Source organism: Podarcis gaigeae, assembly GCF_964106915.1.
Source record: "Podarcis gaigeae genome assembly, chromosome: 11".
In the NCBI taxonomy this organism is placed as follows: domain Eukaryota; kingdom Metazoa; phylum Chordata; class Lepidosauria; order Squamata; family Lacertidae; genus Podarcis; species Podarcis gaigeae.
Window position 1 is genome coordinate 11,669,701 of NC_139687.1, and position 17,410 is coordinate 11,687,110.

At 46.1% G+C, this 17,410-nt stretch overlaps 1 protein-coding gene and 2 long non-coding RNA genes across 3 annotated transcripts in view; 2 read left to right on the forward strand and 1 right to left on the reverse strand.

The window, feature by feature from the left end:
- LOC310826877 overlaps nucleotides 1–6,601 on the forward strand; it is a 93,890-nt gene extending 87,289 nt beyond the window's left edge. Inside the window, exon 2 of the long non-coding RNA XR_014556058.1 lies at nucleotides 6,373–6,601. This is a non-coding gene — a long non-coding RNA (uncharacterized lncRNA). The remainder of the gene's footprint in view (nucleotides 1–6,372) is intronic.
- Nucleotides 842–5,769, forward strand: LOC310826845. Its single transcript, XR_014556022.1, has 2 exons — nucleotides 842–2,359; nucleotides 2,749–5,769. It is a non-coding gene; the product is annotated as an uncharacterized lncRNA (long non-coding RNA).
- Nucleotides 4,325–15,693, reverse strand: LOC310826816 (uncharacterized protein). The gene is made up of 4 exons (XM_083702163.1): nucleotides 13,311–15,693; nucleotides 6,700–6,903; nucleotides 5,625–5,722; nucleotides 4,325–4,595 (listed from the first exon to the last, which is right to left on the reverse strand). The coding sequence occupies exons 1-4, from the start codon at nucleotides 13,312–13,314 to the stop codon at nucleotides 4,566–4,568; spliced, it is 336 nt and encodes a 111-aa protein (XP_083558289.1). The 5' UTR covers nucleotides 13,315–15,693; the 3' UTR covers nucleotides 4,325–4,565.
- Between the last annotated feature and the right edge of the window lie 1,717 nt (nucleotides 15,694–17,410).

Consider the following 17,410-nt stretch of genomic DNA (forward strand, 5'->3'; position numbering starts at 1 on the left):
ACGTACTTTTCAGTGTATAAGATGATTTTTTTTACTGCAAAAGAATGTTAAAAATGGGCGCGGGGGTCGTCTCATACACGGATAGTGCAGAGGGGGGGACGGGCGTTTGGTTGCTGTCGCGAGCAGGAGCTTTTAAGCAGCGATTGGGTGGGTGAGTGGCGTCTGCTGCAATGGCTGCTTTGGATTGGCGGTGGCGGCAATTATGCGTGCAATTTGTGGCTGCTTGCAGCGAGCTGGCAGATGCTAGCATTTCCCGTCCCCCAAAAAAGCTTTAGTCTCCCAAAACAGGGGGCATCTTATACATGGGGGCATGTTATACACGGGAAAAATACGGTAGTGATTGCTGTTTCAATGTGCAACAGCCCCGCCACTTACGTGAAGGTTCAGTTCTAGGGGTCCACAGGGAACTGCAACTAAGGGAGAGACCCCTGGAACGACCCACCGGCGAGGTGGATGCTTGCTTGCCAGGCTCTGGGGACATTGTAGGAGGGCTCAGGGTTGTTCTCAGAGCCAGCTAAGCAAGGAAAACCTACTGGGTGTTCGGGGGGGGGGGGCGGATAAATGGAGAGTGGGAAATGGCAGGTTTTCTAAACTCTCCATTTATTCCCCCCCAACACCTGCAATTGGAAGTTGTGTGCCCACTGTACACCTTCCTCAGCCCCAGCTCACACTTCTCAATATAACCCTGTGTAATTGCAAGTCAAGGCTCTCACGTATGAGGTTGCTTTCCGATAAGGTGTGGTTTTTTGTTTTAGTGTTAACTTTCTCTCTACTGATAAGAGTGGAGTGCTGTAGAGCCTCTTTACAAAACTTACAACGCCCCACAGTTTAATGCTTGCAGATACCATAGGGGTATCTGAGACTTCCAGGTAAAGGGCGGTATAAAAATTCAATAAATAATAATGATAATAGGGCAACTTGGTGTGTAGATTAACTATTATGGACAAGCCTATTACCAAAAAAATAAGAAAAAAAGAGAACTAGGCTTATTTCAAATACAATCCCACCTAGTAGAGCATTCAGCTGCTTATTAAACACTGATAAGTGGTATTTGGAAGTATGGAACACTTTTAAAAGTAATTTCTTCAAAGTCCCTAAAAAGATGCCAGAAGAAAACGGTTAACAAAAAAAAAAAAAGAACTGTGATGACATGTGATGGCATTTAAGAAGACTGATCATAAACTGAATTGTCTTTTACAATAATATAACAGAGAGAAGTACTGAGAAATTTCTGTTCCCCAGGTTCCACTTTGGCATAGCAACAGTTTTGACCCCACATGAACTGGAAGGTGAGAGGCATGGGGCGAAGCTTGGTTTGGGCTATCATCAGGCCGCCTACCGTGACAAAGGGCTTTTGATTTCAGCCGGGAGCACCAACTGCTGTGGAGGAGTTTGGCACTCTCCTCCCAAAAATGCTCAGCTGCTCATATTCCAGCCAGAGAGACTTGGAGGACTCCTGTCCTTTGCTGACCGTTTTGTACTGTACCTTCCTGATTTTTCTATGTCTTCAGCCAGCTTGGGTTATTTGGTAACTGTAAAACAAAGCTAAATGGCTTACAACATAACATTTGTGCTTAAGTAATAGGTACACTTTCCTGGTACTGTGGCCAGACTTTTATTGCAGGGACCAAAAGGCTGTTTTTGCCTTTGTTGTATCTTGTGTGTCTTTTTATTTTATTTTTTAAGATGGACACTTTTCTTGTCCATTCTTGTAATTCAGTAACATCGGGTTTCTTCCCCCACTGTACTGAACTTAGCAGGTGCTGTTTGCCCTTTTCATAGTGTTGCTTTTACGTAAGACTTAAAGCAAGAGACTTGATGTTCGTTCAAAAAGCACATCCTGCAAGGTTACAATTCAAGGACAGGACTGGGGGACAGGACAGGACAGGACTGGCTTATACCTGTGGCCAGTTGCCAGGCAATGCCTTAGTGACAGGTAACTGATAGGCGATGCTGTGAGATAGCTCAGTCAGTAGAGCATGAGGCTCTTAATCTCAAGGCCGTGGGTTCAAGCCCCACATTGGGCAAAAGATTCCTGCATTGCAGAGGGTTGGACTAGATGATCCTAGCGGTCCCTTTCAACTCTACACAACTTGGTGGTTATACCAAGCAGGGTCAGTAGCAAGGGCATTTGGCTAGCTATTTGTAGGACCTGCTTTAATTCCCTAAAACTCTAAGCCTGGATACTTCATTTAACAAAACCAGCTACCATAAAATGTGTCAGCCGGCTTAATATCCTGTGACCCAACTGTGACAAGTGTATGGTGGAACACTGAAAAGCAGCACATTATTAATACTTGAAACAATAGTGGAAAATTATTTTGAGGGTTGGCAGTAGTGTTACACAGTAAAGGTAAAGGTACCCCTGCCCGTACGGGCCAGTCTTGACAGACTCTAGGGTTGTGCGCTCATCTCACTCTATAGGCCAGGAGCCAGCGCTGTCCGCAGACACTTCCGGGTCACGTGGCCAGCATGACAAGCTGCATCTGGCGAGCCAGCGCAGCACACGGAAACGGCGTTTACCTTCCCGCTGGTAAGCGGTCCCTATTTATCTAATTGTACCCGGGGGTGCTTTCGAACTGCTAGGTTGGCAGGCGCTGGGACCGAACGACTGGAGCGCACCTCGCCGCGGGGATTCGAACCGCCGACCTGACGATCGGCAAGTCTTAGGCACTGAGGCTTTTACCCACAGCGCCACCCGCGTCCCATGTACTGTGTTACACAGTAGCAGTGGGCAAAGATGTCCAGCAAGCCTGGTGAACGGAAATTGCAATTTATCCCATTTATCTGGGAGTAAGCGCTATTAAAGTTCTTGAGACTTCCTTCCAATTAGATACGTACAGGAGTGTGATGTGAAGAACTTTCTCTGTTGAATTTGACCTGGCTCATTCTATTGTTTGGTCTGCAACAGCGCGGCTGTTGCCTTTTGCTGATCATGAAAGCAATTGTTTCCATCCCAGTTTCATTTGTGTTGTTAGATCTTGGCTTTCTAACAGGAGAAGTGGATAACTGCAAGTGTTTATCACAAACGTATGTGGATTATTGCTAGTACAACAAAAGGCACAATTTTAAACTAGATGTGGGGGAGCACAGACCTCTTCTCAGGGAGGGCTCCAGGCTTGGCATGTGTGTCCAGCTGCCTTGGCACGTTCATTCATAACAAGGAATGATAATCACTGGCGTTATCCTGCAAAAGTAGGCAGCGCCGTTGGGAGTATACAAGCTGCCATCTGCCCTGTAACAATTCTGTCGAAATGCTGACCCCATTTCAGCTGATGAAACATTAAATCGCAATCAAACAGCAAACCTTTCTCACTTTCACCAAGTGATTCGTTGATGTATTTATAGCGTCGTGATCCAAACCAGATCGTATACTCAGCAAAAACACTCGTGCCCAATATATATTTTTTCCTGTTTCTCCTTTCAACATCGGCGTAAGAAGAAGTTTGAGTGGGTGGGGATGCTTGTGAAAGAGAAATGTAAACAATGTTGAGCATTCAGATCTGGTATGCACTTATCTCTGCCATATGATGCAAGAGTTTAACTTGATGAGTTTTTGTGTTTAAAGGTAAAAATAGGTGTGTGGGTTTTTGTTTTTTTTGTTTTAAGGCATTTTGTGACAGTGGAAGACGTCTTAGGCTTTGGTTTTGGTTGCTATATATCTTAGCTCAGAGATGGAAAACCTGTAGCAGCCTCCTAGCCATTGGACCACAGCTCCCATCTTCGGTTACCAGTGGTTACTGGATGGGCTTGAGGGAAGTTGGAGTTCACTATAGTCAGGTAGTCCCTATTTTACCATTAGTTTCACAGGAAAGTGAGGCAACCAGTAGGACTGGGCCATATATCAATACATCGTCCAAAACTGCTTTGAAGCCCACATCGGTTTTGCAATTTTTGACCTGGCACTATATTGTGAATCATGGTGTGTGTGTGTGTTGTGCAAAAATCACAATGTGGGAAAAGCTGTGAAGCCAGTACGTTGTGATGTTTAGCTGGTGGTGCATCACAGTGTTGAAAGCCAGATATCGCCCAGCCCTACTGACCAGCCAATGTAGGTGTTAGAATTGCCACAATGAAACTGTATTTGCACAAATGAATTTTCTGGGAAAGTCACAACTATTTGTTTCTACAGCGCTCCTTGAGGGAAATTGATCCTGTGTACAAACACAGAGGGCTGAAAGCCTTCAGCCACCTGCTTTGCAGTCGGCATTCTTAACAATATTTTAATTGATGCTATGCAGTGGTGAAATTTAATTTACTATAGCCCATCGCCGAAGCACAAGAGACCCAGTACTCATGGTCTCTTAACAGGCTGAGACAAAAGTCAGGGCTGTGGAGTTTATAAACAACACATTACCAAACCTCATATATTCATTCTTTTCCTTTTGATGGTGGAGATAGATGAGTCTAATAGCAATACACATATATATTGTTCAAGTCAGTCCCAAAACAAGAGATAGGAAGCAGTGTTCTTCAAAGCAGTGAAGAGACTGTTGTGCTGCCAAATGTCAAAGGGCTCTTCCATCGTAAGCTGTTTCCAGTTCTCAGCCACCACTTCCTGCTTCTCATACTGCGCCTTTCCTATTGCAGCTTTCCTGAATAAGAATGAATCAGGAGAGAGAGAAAGCATTTTAATTCTTCCGTGCCACTAGTCTACATAAAACATCGTTTTCCATGAACTTTAGTAGTTAAATTACGAATCTCATTTTCCACTGATAATCAAGACTTTGCACGTTCTCCATAATTTGCGCTGCACTGTGATATCTTGTTTAGCCCCATCACTGTGTTTTCCAGTGAATTTCAGCCCAGCAGAACTGACGAAAACTGACAGCAGTTCTGTTAATTCTGCTCAGAAAAGAGAGGTGTGGTGGGAAGAACAACTGAAGATTGGTATCTCACTGCTGTGTGCAAAGCAATAAAGCACAGCTTAGGAAATCTAAAATTTATCTTAAAAGGATGTCCATGAGAAAGTACAGATCCTCAGTAAACTTTTATGGGAAAGGTCTATCTTCCATAAAGCAGGGAAATTTGGACTGCCTGCAGGCTTCAGTGCTTACCGTCTCATAATTCTGGGCCTTCCTGTTCAAGCACAGAGCGAGGCTCTAGCTATGTTCTGAACTATGCAATTTGTGAGAAGTAACAGTATGCCTTGAGGGGGCTGTTGCATTGGTGTGTGTGTGATGCTTTTGGTCAAGAACGCCAGAGGCATGTAAGATCAGGCAGGAAGACTATTGGGGAGCATTGCTTTAGCAGCTGTATGTGTCACTCTGATGGGTCTCGCATCTCAGCATGGCTGTGTAAGCAACACTCCCATCACCTTTGATGTGTAATGAGCATATGTCTCTTGCTATCGGAATCAAATGTGGTGATAAGAGGAAAGGGGGAGGTTGGTCTACCAGGCTGCAACAAACCAGTACCAAGAGATATGCTGGGTTTGATACTCACCCCAATCTCCAAACCATTGTGGGGCGCACGTGCGTGCATATTAACACTTCATAGAGTGCAAAAATGCCAAGGGTCTCTTTTCTCTTGGCCAGGTAACAGACCTCAAATGCAAAGCACCAAATTTCTCCAAACTGGGCAGCAGAATGTGGGTACGTGTTTGCCTGTTTCATACCACCTACCCAAGCTTTTTTCCAGCTCTCCATCTTTCTGTCATGCTCGCTGACGACGCTTCTCCAGTTAGCAAATTCCTTTGACCAGGTATCCTGGTAGCTGCTGCCTGCAAACAGTAAGCAATTAAATGACAAAGCTGGCACCTGTTAAGAATTCAATCACTGGTTTCTTTAAAAACATCATTTCAAAGTGCCATAACTGGGACTTCCCTCCTAAACGTTTGACCCTTTCCAATACTTAGCATACCCGAGTAGCAATTGTGAAAACCAAAACATTCGTTCAGCACGGCAACATTTCTGGGAACGCACACACAGGCAAACACTCCGCCCCTGCAAATGGCAGTCAACTCTTGTGCAGTTTGCGAAACCTAAGAAGATGAATATGAGTTTCACATATAGAATGGATTATGTGGTAGTAAGAGTGCATATATGGGACTCAGGTGGCACTGGGTTAAACCACTGAGCCTAGGGCTTGCCGATCAGAAGGTCAGTGGTTCAAATCCCCGCGACAGGGTGAGTTCCCGTTGCTCGTCCCTCTCCTGCCAACCTAGCAGTTTGAATGCACATCAAAGTGCAAGTAGATAAATAGGTACCACTCCGGCAGGAAGGTAAACGGCGTTTCCGTGCGCTGCTCTGGTTCACCAGAAGCTGCTTAGTCATGTTGGCCACATGACCCGGAAGTTGTACACCGGCTCCCTTGGCCAATAAAGCGAGATGAGCACCACAACCCCAGAGTCATCTGCGACTGGACCTAAAGGTCAGGGGTCCCTTTACCCCTAAGAGCGCATATGCGTGGACCAGTGTGTTCGCTTCTATTAAACTGCCCAGCATCAGGATTCCAGCTTTTCCCACAGTTCACGACCTCTGCGGCCTTCTGTTGTGACCACAACCAATGACTTGTGGCCAAATGAGTCTGTGTTTTTAAGTGCCACTAACTTGTATCTCACAAAAGGGAGTGAATCAAAATAAAGAGGGATTTTTGTGCCTCTCTGGGTTTACGCCGCCTTTGTAGGTGACACCAGATCTGAAGTTCTGCCTGCTTAAATTTCCCAAAACACGTCACTCCTTGACATGGCACCATTACCTTCAACAGTGATGTAGGATGTGGAGGTTTTGGTTCCAGCTTTGGAGATCACACGGCAGCAGTATTCCGAATCTTGCACTACAGCATCTTTCACCCAGCTTAGAAGATGCAGTCTTCCATCAGCCAGAGCCTGGGTCTGCTGGCTCACACACGCTTCCATTTTCTGCCCATTTTTTTTCCAAACAAAGTATGCATCTCTGGGTCCTGTGGAAAATTGTAGTTGGCTAATTATTATGACAGATGGTATACCAGGTCCCTTTAAAGCGGGCATTGGGAACTGCAGGTGACGATGTCTCACCTGGACTCCTCATTTGGCCCATGAGGCCATCTTCTCCCAGCCACACCCACCTATCCACCTGATGTCACATGATATACTACTACTACTAATTAAATTTATATACCTGGGGAGAGCGTTCCACAGACAGGGAGCCACTGCAAAGAAGGCTCTTTTTTTGTGTTGCCACGCTCCGGACCTCTCATGGAGGAGGCACACGAAGGAGGGCCTCAGAAGATCTCAGGGTCTAGGTAGGTTCATATGGAAAGAGGCAGTGCTTGAGGTATTGTGGTCCTGAGCCATTTAAGGCTTCATAGGTCAAAACCAGCACTTTGAACTGGGCCCGGAAACTAATTGGTAGCCAGGGCAGTCGGACCAGGATCGGTGTAATATGCTCAAACCGTCTTGCTCCGGTGAGCAACCTGACCGCTGAATTCTGCGCTGGCTGAAGTTTCCAAACCGTCTTCAGAGGCAGACCTTTGCAGTAATCTGACCATGAGGTCACCAGAGCATAGTCAACAGTAGTTAGGCTATCCCTGTCCAGATAGGGATGTAGCTGGGCCACCAGCCGAAGCTGATGGAAAGCACTCCGGGCTAATAATAATAATATAACAACAACTACTTTGTTATTTGTGCCCCACCCATCTGACTGGGTTGCTCCAGCCACTCTGGGCAGCTTGCAGCACATACAAAAACATAATAAAACATTGAACATTCAAAACTTCCCAATACAGGGCTGCCTCCAGCTGTTTTCTAAAAGTTGTATAGTTCTTTATCTATACATCTGATGGCAGGGCATTCCACAGGGCGGGTGCCACCACTAAGAAGGCCCTCTGCCTGGTTCCCTGTAACCTCACTTCTCGCAGGGAGGGAACTGCCAGAAGGTCCTTAGAGCTGGACCTCGGGGTCTGGGCTAAACAATGTGGATGGAGACGCTCCTTCAGGTATATTTAGGCGCAAAGGAACAATGCTGACCCTTGGAGCACACTCCTTTGCAAGTGTAGCTTGTGTTGACTGTCTTTTTCAAATGTGGAAACAGCTGTGGAATTTTCTCCAACTCTCCCTAGGAAATGGAAATGGAAGTGTTTTGCACTTTAGCAAAAACACCCTTTTTTGAACCTGGAAACTCATCTCTTTCTTCCTTTATAATGCGATGCAACACTTCTCACTTCTCTTTTCATGCACTTCTCTTTCATGTGACGCCTTTGGTCTAGCTTGTAAATTTTGCTGTGGCTAGCTATCCTTTTATTTGAGCCTTTTAATTGAGACCATGGCAAGGCCCAATCCGCAGGATGAGAGCTGAGAGCATGGCAGGGCCAGCTCACAGCTGTACCAGGTTATATGGAGTCGACAATATTTTAGGGGTGTCAATGAAGCACACTGCACAGATACATAGCAGAATGCCCTGACAACTTGGGAGTCATATGACTGTGTGTGATTCAAGTGTTGTCCGCCAGCACAATCTATGGCATTTGCAAGAGATCATTGAGAGAACTTCTCAGATCACACGACATGGAGCAGCAAAGTATCCGGAAGTGCTTTGAACACATAGGCCAAAGTAGTCTACAAACTCCTGCCTAATTTCCCGTTTATAGCAGTAGGTGGAACAAGAGGCTATTGGGGAGATGTGTGTCCACACAAGCAGAGGGTTAATACAATCTGCAGATTGGGGGTGGGGGCGGGAAGGGGGAAGAATATGAAGGAGCTTCTGGACCAAATCCACCGTTCTGCAATTCTAAAGACACTATTATCTCAATATTATTTCCAAAACGTCAGTCCTCTTGGAAGCCGGTCAAAACATATAATTCACACAACTCATTTCCCAAGCAGGCTACCCAAAAGAAACAATCTGTTCCGATATAGCCTGCAGATAACTTCAGCAACCTACAATCTTTTTGGTGGCTTCCCAATCGTGGACAGGCAATCCGGGGGGTGAAAGAATAAGTGCTAGCTGTGCTGCTTTGCTCTGTTTCCTGTGATCATCTCAGGAAGCAGGACTTGTCTCTCTCCTCCGTTTCCTCCAGCACAAACTATAGATGTGCATTCATTTATTTTACGCAAAATGAAAATCTCGGTAGCAAGTCCTTTGCTGAATCCTCTTGGTTGCACTTTGTGGAAGGAGATGCATCTTTCTTGGGGCTGTTCATGTACAAAGAATCCAATTCACAGCATCCCATAAAAACCTGCCTTTTCTGTTTGTAGGAATGGAATGCTACAAAACATCGTTATCTTCCTGACACCTTCATCTGTTTTCTTTCTTTCTGATGGGCAAGGGAGCGCTTCAGTGAACAGATATCATTTACTCCCTCTCCCTGCAGTGGTCTCCCCATTCATTCCAGGGGAAGAGGCAGTTCAGCATGGCTCCTCCACAGGCATGAATGGGGCGGCAGAGATCCACAAGCATTGCTGAGTGCAAGCGACATCTCTCAACCTTTCTGAAGAAATCAAAGATCTCTGAAATATGCATACAGTGGTGCCCCGCAAGACGAATGCCTCGCAAGACGAAAAACTCGCTAGACGAAAGGGTTTTCCGTTTTTCGAGGTGCTTCGCAAGATGAATTTCCCTATGGGCTTGTTTCGCAAGATGAAAACGTCTTGCGAGTTTCCCCCCTTTTTTCCCCTTTTCATAGCCGCTAAGCCGCTAATAGTGCTAATCCGCCAAACCACTAATGGCCGTGCTTCGCAAGACGAAAAAACCGCTAGACGAAGAGACTTGCGGAACGAATTATTTTCGTCTTGCGAGGCACCACTGTAGTTTTTCCCGTATCAGTGGGCTAAAAAGCAACTTCAAGTGCATTGCTGTTTTATGAAAGTGTTGTTCTACTTTTAAACATAAGAGCGCGCTTGTGGTTGTACGAAAGGTGCAACTAATTCAGCATCTTGTTCCACAAAGAGGCCAGTGATAATAATAAATGCCAACCACGTGGCTCTAAGAAACTGACATGGAAGGCAGGAAGGAAATGGCCCTCTCTTGCTGCTACTCCCCAGCCCATTTCAGTTCCTTGTATGCTTGCTCTATACTTGCTCTATAGCGTATCACAAAATGCTATTTGTATTTATTTTTTAGGTGGGTGCAATATGAAATGTGATGGGGGGGATAGCAGCATCCGGAGCTGCTTCTGTGCTTTTAACAGGTGCCTACTCTGACCTACAGATACACAATATATATATATATAGCTGTGGGCAGTTTCAGTGTAACAACGCTGCATCTGAAGCAAGGAATTAACAGCATCCCAGGCCGAATGCTTGAAGCAGGGTTTTGAGCTCTGAGGCCAACTCTAAGGCAAGTTTCTGCTCCATAACCAACCCTTAGCATTTGTTTTTATCCTCTCTTCCATTTTATTTCTTAACTCCTTTTAGTGCTTCGTTTTGTTGTTTTAATTTATTGTTTTATCTCGTTTTATTGTTCTAACTCCCCTAAACTGTGAGGCTGCATGAAGCTGGGCTGAGCACTTTGCTAGGCAGTGCCAAACGCAAGGTCAAGCCAAAGTTTACAAGATACTAGTTATAAATCAAGGAAGAGAAACATCTTGATTATCAGAACTGTTGACGAGCGAGCCCAGGGGGCAGCTGCAGAGAGTCTCCAAAACCTTCCCTTCTGCTGGATGGCCCTGACACCGGACTCGTAAATTCAAGGCCGCCACATTAGGAGATAATTGATTTCTGCAAACGGCCGAGGAATAATCATAATTATTATGGTACTTATTAGAAAGAACTGCAAAGCTCTGGGAATCGTGTCAGATTTGTTAATTAGCTCCCCAGAACCCCGAAGGAGACAGAGCAAAATCACACATTATTTTCTCCAAAAGGAGAAGGGTAAGAGGGAACTGAATGAGTTAATTCTAGATGAGGCCATTCGTCCGCCTTCCACTGTTCTGGATTGGTCAACTTATCTTAAAGGTCTCTGACAAGATTCCGAAAATATTAACTACCCAACAAGCCTGGCTCAAGAACTGGCCTTAGCTGAGAGATCCTCTAAGGCAAATATAACTGATATAACGACCCAGAGGCCACCTTCTGAGCTAACAACATCCCATACAAAGCTATTAGGAGGAGTCATTTCCACCACAGTTATGACCTCAGTAATTGTAATCCACAATTAAACCAGCAGCCCCAGTTTGGATTGCTAGGGTCTCTACAGTCCGTGAAGGAAAAACATTTTGAATACTTACATTCCACTTTATCTCCTCCTTCTGGATGCTTGAGGGATCAAAGAAGTCAAAAGTTATAGGGTGTGTCAATTAAAAGGCACACAAAATAATTAGTACATTGGGATCGATAAGAAGGTATTCAGAAGAACATATACTGTCAGCATTTTATTTTTTCAAAGTACAGGAATGCACAAAAGGGAAGGAAGAAATAACCTATCTGGAACTCGGAGACATTGTGTGTTTTCCAGTTTTGCAGGACACGCACCTTCTCTATGAAAAAGGCTGGCCTATAGCTATTTCCACATGGATTCAGTATCTGACCCAGGAGACGGCTGCCTCAATGTAAAATTCTATGCAGCTCTAGTGAAAAACAAAGAATTCAAGTGAGTTCGGCCACTTGGTGAACCACTACTAAGAGCCTTCTATCAGGGTTCTGAGTCCATCTTCCACAATATTGTCTACACTTTACTGATGGTGGCTCTCTGGGACTTCAGACACGTTGCCTCTCTCTGCCCAAGGACTGAACTTGGGAGCTTTTGCATGCAAAGAAGATGCTCTACCACAGAACATCAACCCTTCCCCAGGCATAGCTCCCCTAAGGAACCCCCACACAGATGCAATTTAGATTTGCAAATCTATGCGCAAGAATAATACAAGATTAAATCCCACTGGTCACAATGGGACATACCGCTGAGTAGATTTGTATAGGATTATGTTACATTTCTTCCATTCGGTCAAGGCTCTTAATGCAATTATATTTTGCAAGTACACAGCTCCCTACTTATCAGATTTATCATCCCGTTTGCTTTTATTCACACAGCGGCATCAATGTAATTGGCATTTCACAAAGCCTCCTAAGCAGGGAAAAGGGGTAGCTGACATGTTTCACTCCCTGCCTCCCTTGGTTGAACACTACTTGAGGGTCTGTGCTGTTAAGGCATGTTGGGGAAAGGTTCCTGCTCCCTAGGGGTTAACCTAGGGATGCAGGTGGCCCTGTGGCCTAAACCACTGAGCCTCTTGGGCTTGCCGATTAGAAGGTTGGAGGTTGGAATCTGCACAACAAGGTGAGCTACTGCTCTGTCCCAGATTCTGCCAACTTAGCAGTTCTAAAGCACACCAGTGCAAGTAGATAAATAGGTACTGCTGTGGCAGAAAGCTAAACGGCATTTCCATGCGCTCTGGTTTCCGTCACGGTGTCCCATTGTGCCAGAAGCTACTGTTAGATCCATCATGAGAGGTTCGCCAGCTTCTAATCACAGATACCAGTAGCCTTCCAAAAAGCAAACTTGCCTTATTATCGCTTCCTAGCTCCCTAGGATTGCCTCCTTCCATTGTGGCAGAAACCTGGGCAGCGCTGAATGTCACATCCCATTCCCAGGTGTGTCCTGCTGGAAATAAAAAAGGGCTTTCCCCTTGGCCTGCCTTTATATCCACTCAGTTGCCAAGTGCTTTTGTGACATCACAAGAAACCCACAGCCAATGGTAACAGCTGAGGAGGCATCATCTTCATTGCTTTGAGCCTCACAATGGCAGGTAGACCTATCAGTGATTGTGTGCTTGTTTATTCAGGAAGCGGGTGGAGCTCTGGTCTAAACCACTGAGCCTCTTGGGCTTCCCAATCAGAAGGTTGGCGGTTCGAATCAGTGTGACGGGGTGAGCTCCTGTTGCTCTGTCCCAGCTCCTGCCAACCTAGCAGTTTGAACGTACACCAGTGCAAGTGGATAAATAGATACCACTATGGCAGGAAGGTAAATGGTGTTCCAATGCGCTCTGATTTCCATCACGGTGTCCCATTGTGCCAAAAGCAGTTTAGTCCTGCTGGCCACGTGACCTAGAAAGCTGTCTGCAGACAAATGCTGGCTCCCCCGGCCTGAAAGCGAGATGAGCGCCGCAACCTCTTAGTCGCCTTGGACTTGGGAACGCACCTTGCTGCCATTACAGGACAGACGTTCCTTTCTCTGCAACAGTAACAACCCTGGGAAATCAGACTTCTAAAGCACATGTGGAGCCTACAAAAGTGTGTTCACCCTCCAACCACTGGAGGGGTCAGGTAAGAGCACACCTCTCCTCTTTCTCCTCTACTTCATCTAATTGTGTGATGAAAGCAGAACAAAAAAACAGCCTCTCTGTGGCAGACGCTCTCTGTTGGGCCTGTGATGTTTGCAAGTATTCGCCAGGTGACTCACCCATCCCTGTACACAGTTCCAGGAAAAATTGGTATTGCTATGTTTCATCTTGTAACATGATGCAGGTGAGCAGTTTAGAATGCTCCAGGCCAGGTCAGAATACCAGTTCCAGGAAAAGATGTCTTTAGTGGCATCTCTGTTGTACCTATTTTCTCCCTCCACCCCACATCACCCCCTTTAAAGGAACACTATTAAAACCAGCCCCATTGTTGCAGGGCATGACACTTTCGCTAGCTGAAGCTCTGGCAATATGGCTGGGGGAGGTGAAAGAGACTCAGGCTAACAAGACTTGTGTACAGTCATTCCAGATCTGTTCTGGAAGTCCGTTCAACTTCCAAAACATTCGGAAACCAAAGCACGGCTTCTGATTGGCTGCAGGAAGCTCCAGAAGCCAACTGGAAGCCGCATAAGCCCCACTGGACGTTCGGCTTCCAAAAATAGTTCGCAAACCGGAACAGTCACTTCTGGGTTTGCGGTTTCGGGAGCCAAAACGTTCTGGAACTAAGCTGTTCAGAAACCAAGGTACAATTGTGCTTGTGGCTGCTGCCACAAGTCCTTTGTGTGCCACAGCTCACCAACTAGACAAGAGACCTGCCAAGTAGATTCTCTCCCCCACACCCATCCGCCACCTTCATGTGACTGCGAAACATTCCTTTGGAGGTGCTGAGGAAAGCACACGCTAGCAAGCTAACCTACATGGTAAACCAGGGAACATTAATTTCTTGGGAGTCGCCACCAAAGCCCGGTGGCCTCCGCCACTGCACAGCACAAAGCTGTCCTTAGAAGAAGAAACCAATTCACACAACCAAGTTCCCTCCCAGGTGGTGAATTTCCTCCCACCTGCTGCTCCTAGACTGACTTGGATTTTGGAAGCCTCAGAAATGTGTATCGTCAAGATTCATGGAGAACCTTGAATTCCATGTGGATCCAAGTCTAGGGAGACTGAAAAATAAATTAATAAATGACTGTGTGTTGGGGAAACTGGTTAAACCTGTGTATTGTTTCAGGAATCTGTGAAGACTTGCGGAATACTGAATGCTTGAAGATTATCTACTTCCTGCTACTATTGGGCAATAGTCAATATCAGTTGTACCCACAGCAGACCTGTTGAAAACAATGCCCTTAAATCCATTAATTTCAGAGGGTCTACTCTGAGTTTAACTAACAGGGTATTTATTATTATGATTCACATTAAAAGCTTCCTTGGGTTAGTAATAACACTGGACTGAGCAGATGAGCAGATGAATGAGCCTTCTGCTGTAAAACTCCTGTTTCCAGAAAGTAACACCCCCTTGCCAAAACAAACCCAGTGTACGTAATATCAAATCACCTAAGAAAAGCTTTGCAAGTCAGAATAAACTGAGAGGTGGCCAACGCCATCCTTCAAATTAATTTACTGCCTGTCCTATTTCTGGAGCTAATCTTAGATGAGGTCTCCCTGAAGGTCACTGAAAATGAGATTATCAAGGATGCAAATCAAGTAGAGAGATGTGAGTAGCTACGAAGTACGACTGCCAGGTAAGCTGCCAGGAAGAATAAAGAGCTTAGAGAATTGCTGTTGGGCTGCGGAAATCTTCAGTTGGGTACCAATTCAGTGACATTAGCTGTGATCACCATTCTGGTGGCACACAAAGGAACATAGGGGCCAGACCAATGGTCCACAGAGCTCAGAGTTGTCTAAAATGACCGTCAGCGGCTATCCAAGGTTTCTCCTGGTCCTACCTGGAGATTGAATGTGGGGTCTTCTGTAAGTGCCATCCCCCAGAGCTGTAGCCCCTCCACACGTCAAAACAGAAGACATTTGGACCAACCTAATAAAAATGTGTCAGGTTCCACTGGTGCTTATCACAGTCCATCAGGGGAAATAATTGAACCAAGACTACCTTATCACCAATTCCTAATAAAGTTGTAAACAGCAAGAGATTTTAATAACAACTATCTGTCCGTCTGTTGATGCATCATATATTTTGTTTTCTGTCACAAAGGAAATCTGCTAGACGGAGGCTCCTGAAGCATGAAAAGTGTGTATGTGACCACAGTACAATTTAATCTCGGAAACGAATGCAACATCTGGCACAATTCCCCCATGTTGAGCTTTGCTGTGAGCTGAACGCGTAAGGATTTGAAACGCTATAACTTTGAAGATCCTTTCATGCAAAGCAAGCATTTGCTATGGCTTCTTGTCGCCCGGGTAGGAGGGAGAACTGGCAAGCCATGGCAGATCCCTTAAGTGGTGGGCAGGAAGTGTTTTCCCTGTGATCCTGCAAAGGCATGCCCATATCCAGCTGATGTTTGGGATAATTCATGCAATTGCAGGATAGGCTGCAAGCTGCTGTTCAGAAACCCAGGGAAAGAACTAGAAGAAATCAGCACCCAAGTTTTTTTAAAGAGAGACTGCAATCTCTCTTTAAATGTTTTAAAGGGAAACGTTTTAAAGGGAAACATTTTAAAGGGAAACGTTTTAAAGGGAAATATTTTAAATTCTCGTTCAGCAAACCCTGTGACTCCGTGGGGAAGAGATCCACAAGCAAACATCATAATGAACTGGCACAGGAGGCTCTGTGCCTGGCCGTGGCTTGAGATAACTGAAGAACATTAAGGGGCTTCTGCCGTGTCAGCTCCTGCCAAATCCAGCATGAGGGGGAGATGGCTTGTGGTCTGTGCTGGATTTCTAATGAGAGATTCTTGGACGAGCTTCCCTGGCTGCCCACCTCCAGATGTGCGATGACAGTCTCGGATTGCTGAGTGGGGAGGAAAACACTTTGCACAGCAGATGCTTGCTAGCCCTCTCATTTATTGCGCAGGAAATAATGAATGAGCCCAGGCATTAAAAATAGGCCCTGGCCTTGGTCTGTGTGGAATCAGGAACCGGACGAGATTGCATCTCTTTGAGGTAGAACATGGCCAGTATTTCCAGTACAGTGGTACCTCGGGTTATATATGCTTCAGGTTACATACACTTCAGGTTACAGACTCCGCTAACCCAGAAATAGTACCTTGGGTTAAGAACTTTGCTTCAGGATGAGAACAGAAATCGTGCTCCGGTGGCGCAGCGGTATCAGGAGGCCCCATTAGCTAAAGTGGTGCTTCAGGTTAAGAACAGTTTCAGGTTAAGAACGGACTTCCAGAACTAATTAAGTTCTGAACCCGAGGTACCACTGTACTAACTTGCTTGTTCTTTTTTTGCTGTTGCAGTTCTTCTGCTGCTGCCCACCTTCCTGATGAACAGTGAGGTCCTTTCTCAGAGTGAGGAACTGTGGGTATCGTATCTCAGAGACTGCCTTGTGAATGCTATTGTGAGCTGCCACGGTGGAGAAACGTGCTCTCTTCCAGATCCTGCGCTCGGAATTCCTCACTCTGTGGAAGACCACCTCGGTCCCTCATCATTGAGGAGGTGGTTTGTGTGTGTGGCAGAGACCCTTGCCTTGCTGGATAGCTGAAGGCGCCAGAAAAAGGTGGAACTGGAGGCTAACAATGAGGCGAGCAAGGGGGTCAAACTTGCTGCCCACGGCCAAAGACAACGGTATCGTTCTGTGGACCCAGGCTTCCTTGTGCCCTTGGCAAAGAGCTGTATTGGCACCTCCAAAGCCGGGAGAGACCATGTACCAGAGACCATGTTTCCTTTTGTGCTCCACCAGTGACTTCCTCTCCAGCCACTGGGGTTGGGTCTGCTCTGCCCCTCCTCCCCATCCCATTCGTCAGTCCATCTGTCTGTCTGCTAAACTCCCTCCCTCTGCTGGCTGCTTTCCCTTCTGCCTCCATCCTCCCTCCCTTTTTCCTCTTTCTGCTACTCTTGCCCTCTCTTCCCTCCACCCACACTTCTAATAGTACCACTGGCCCACTGGGGAGGGGGCCCCACAGGGCTGCTGTGATGGCCGACACCAGCGACTGGATTCCTTCACCAAGGCACCCAGAGGAGACTATGTGCCTTGCCCAGCCTCCCAGAGCAGCAGAGTGGTCTGGGGAGCTTGTGGAGGGGCTCCTGGCCACTCTAAGATTTTTTCACCCTTGGCAGGGGCCAACTTACCCAGCCCCTAGGTATGCCCTTGAATCTGCATTTTGATTGGGCCAGTCCTGGTCACCTTTTTTTCCAAATGGTT

Bases quoted from the DNA above. Each gene is read 5' to 3' on its own strand.
- LOC310826816 (XM_083702163.1), bottom strand. The intron at 5,723-6,699 runs GTAATGGTGCCA...TACTGTTTGCAG, and splicing joins ATCCTACATCACTGTTGAAG to GCAGCAGCTACCAGGATACC. The intron at 4,596-5,624 runs GTAGGTGGTATG...ATTCTTATTCAG, and splicing joins AGAGCTGGAAAAAAGCTTGG to GAAAGCTGCAATAGGAAAGG.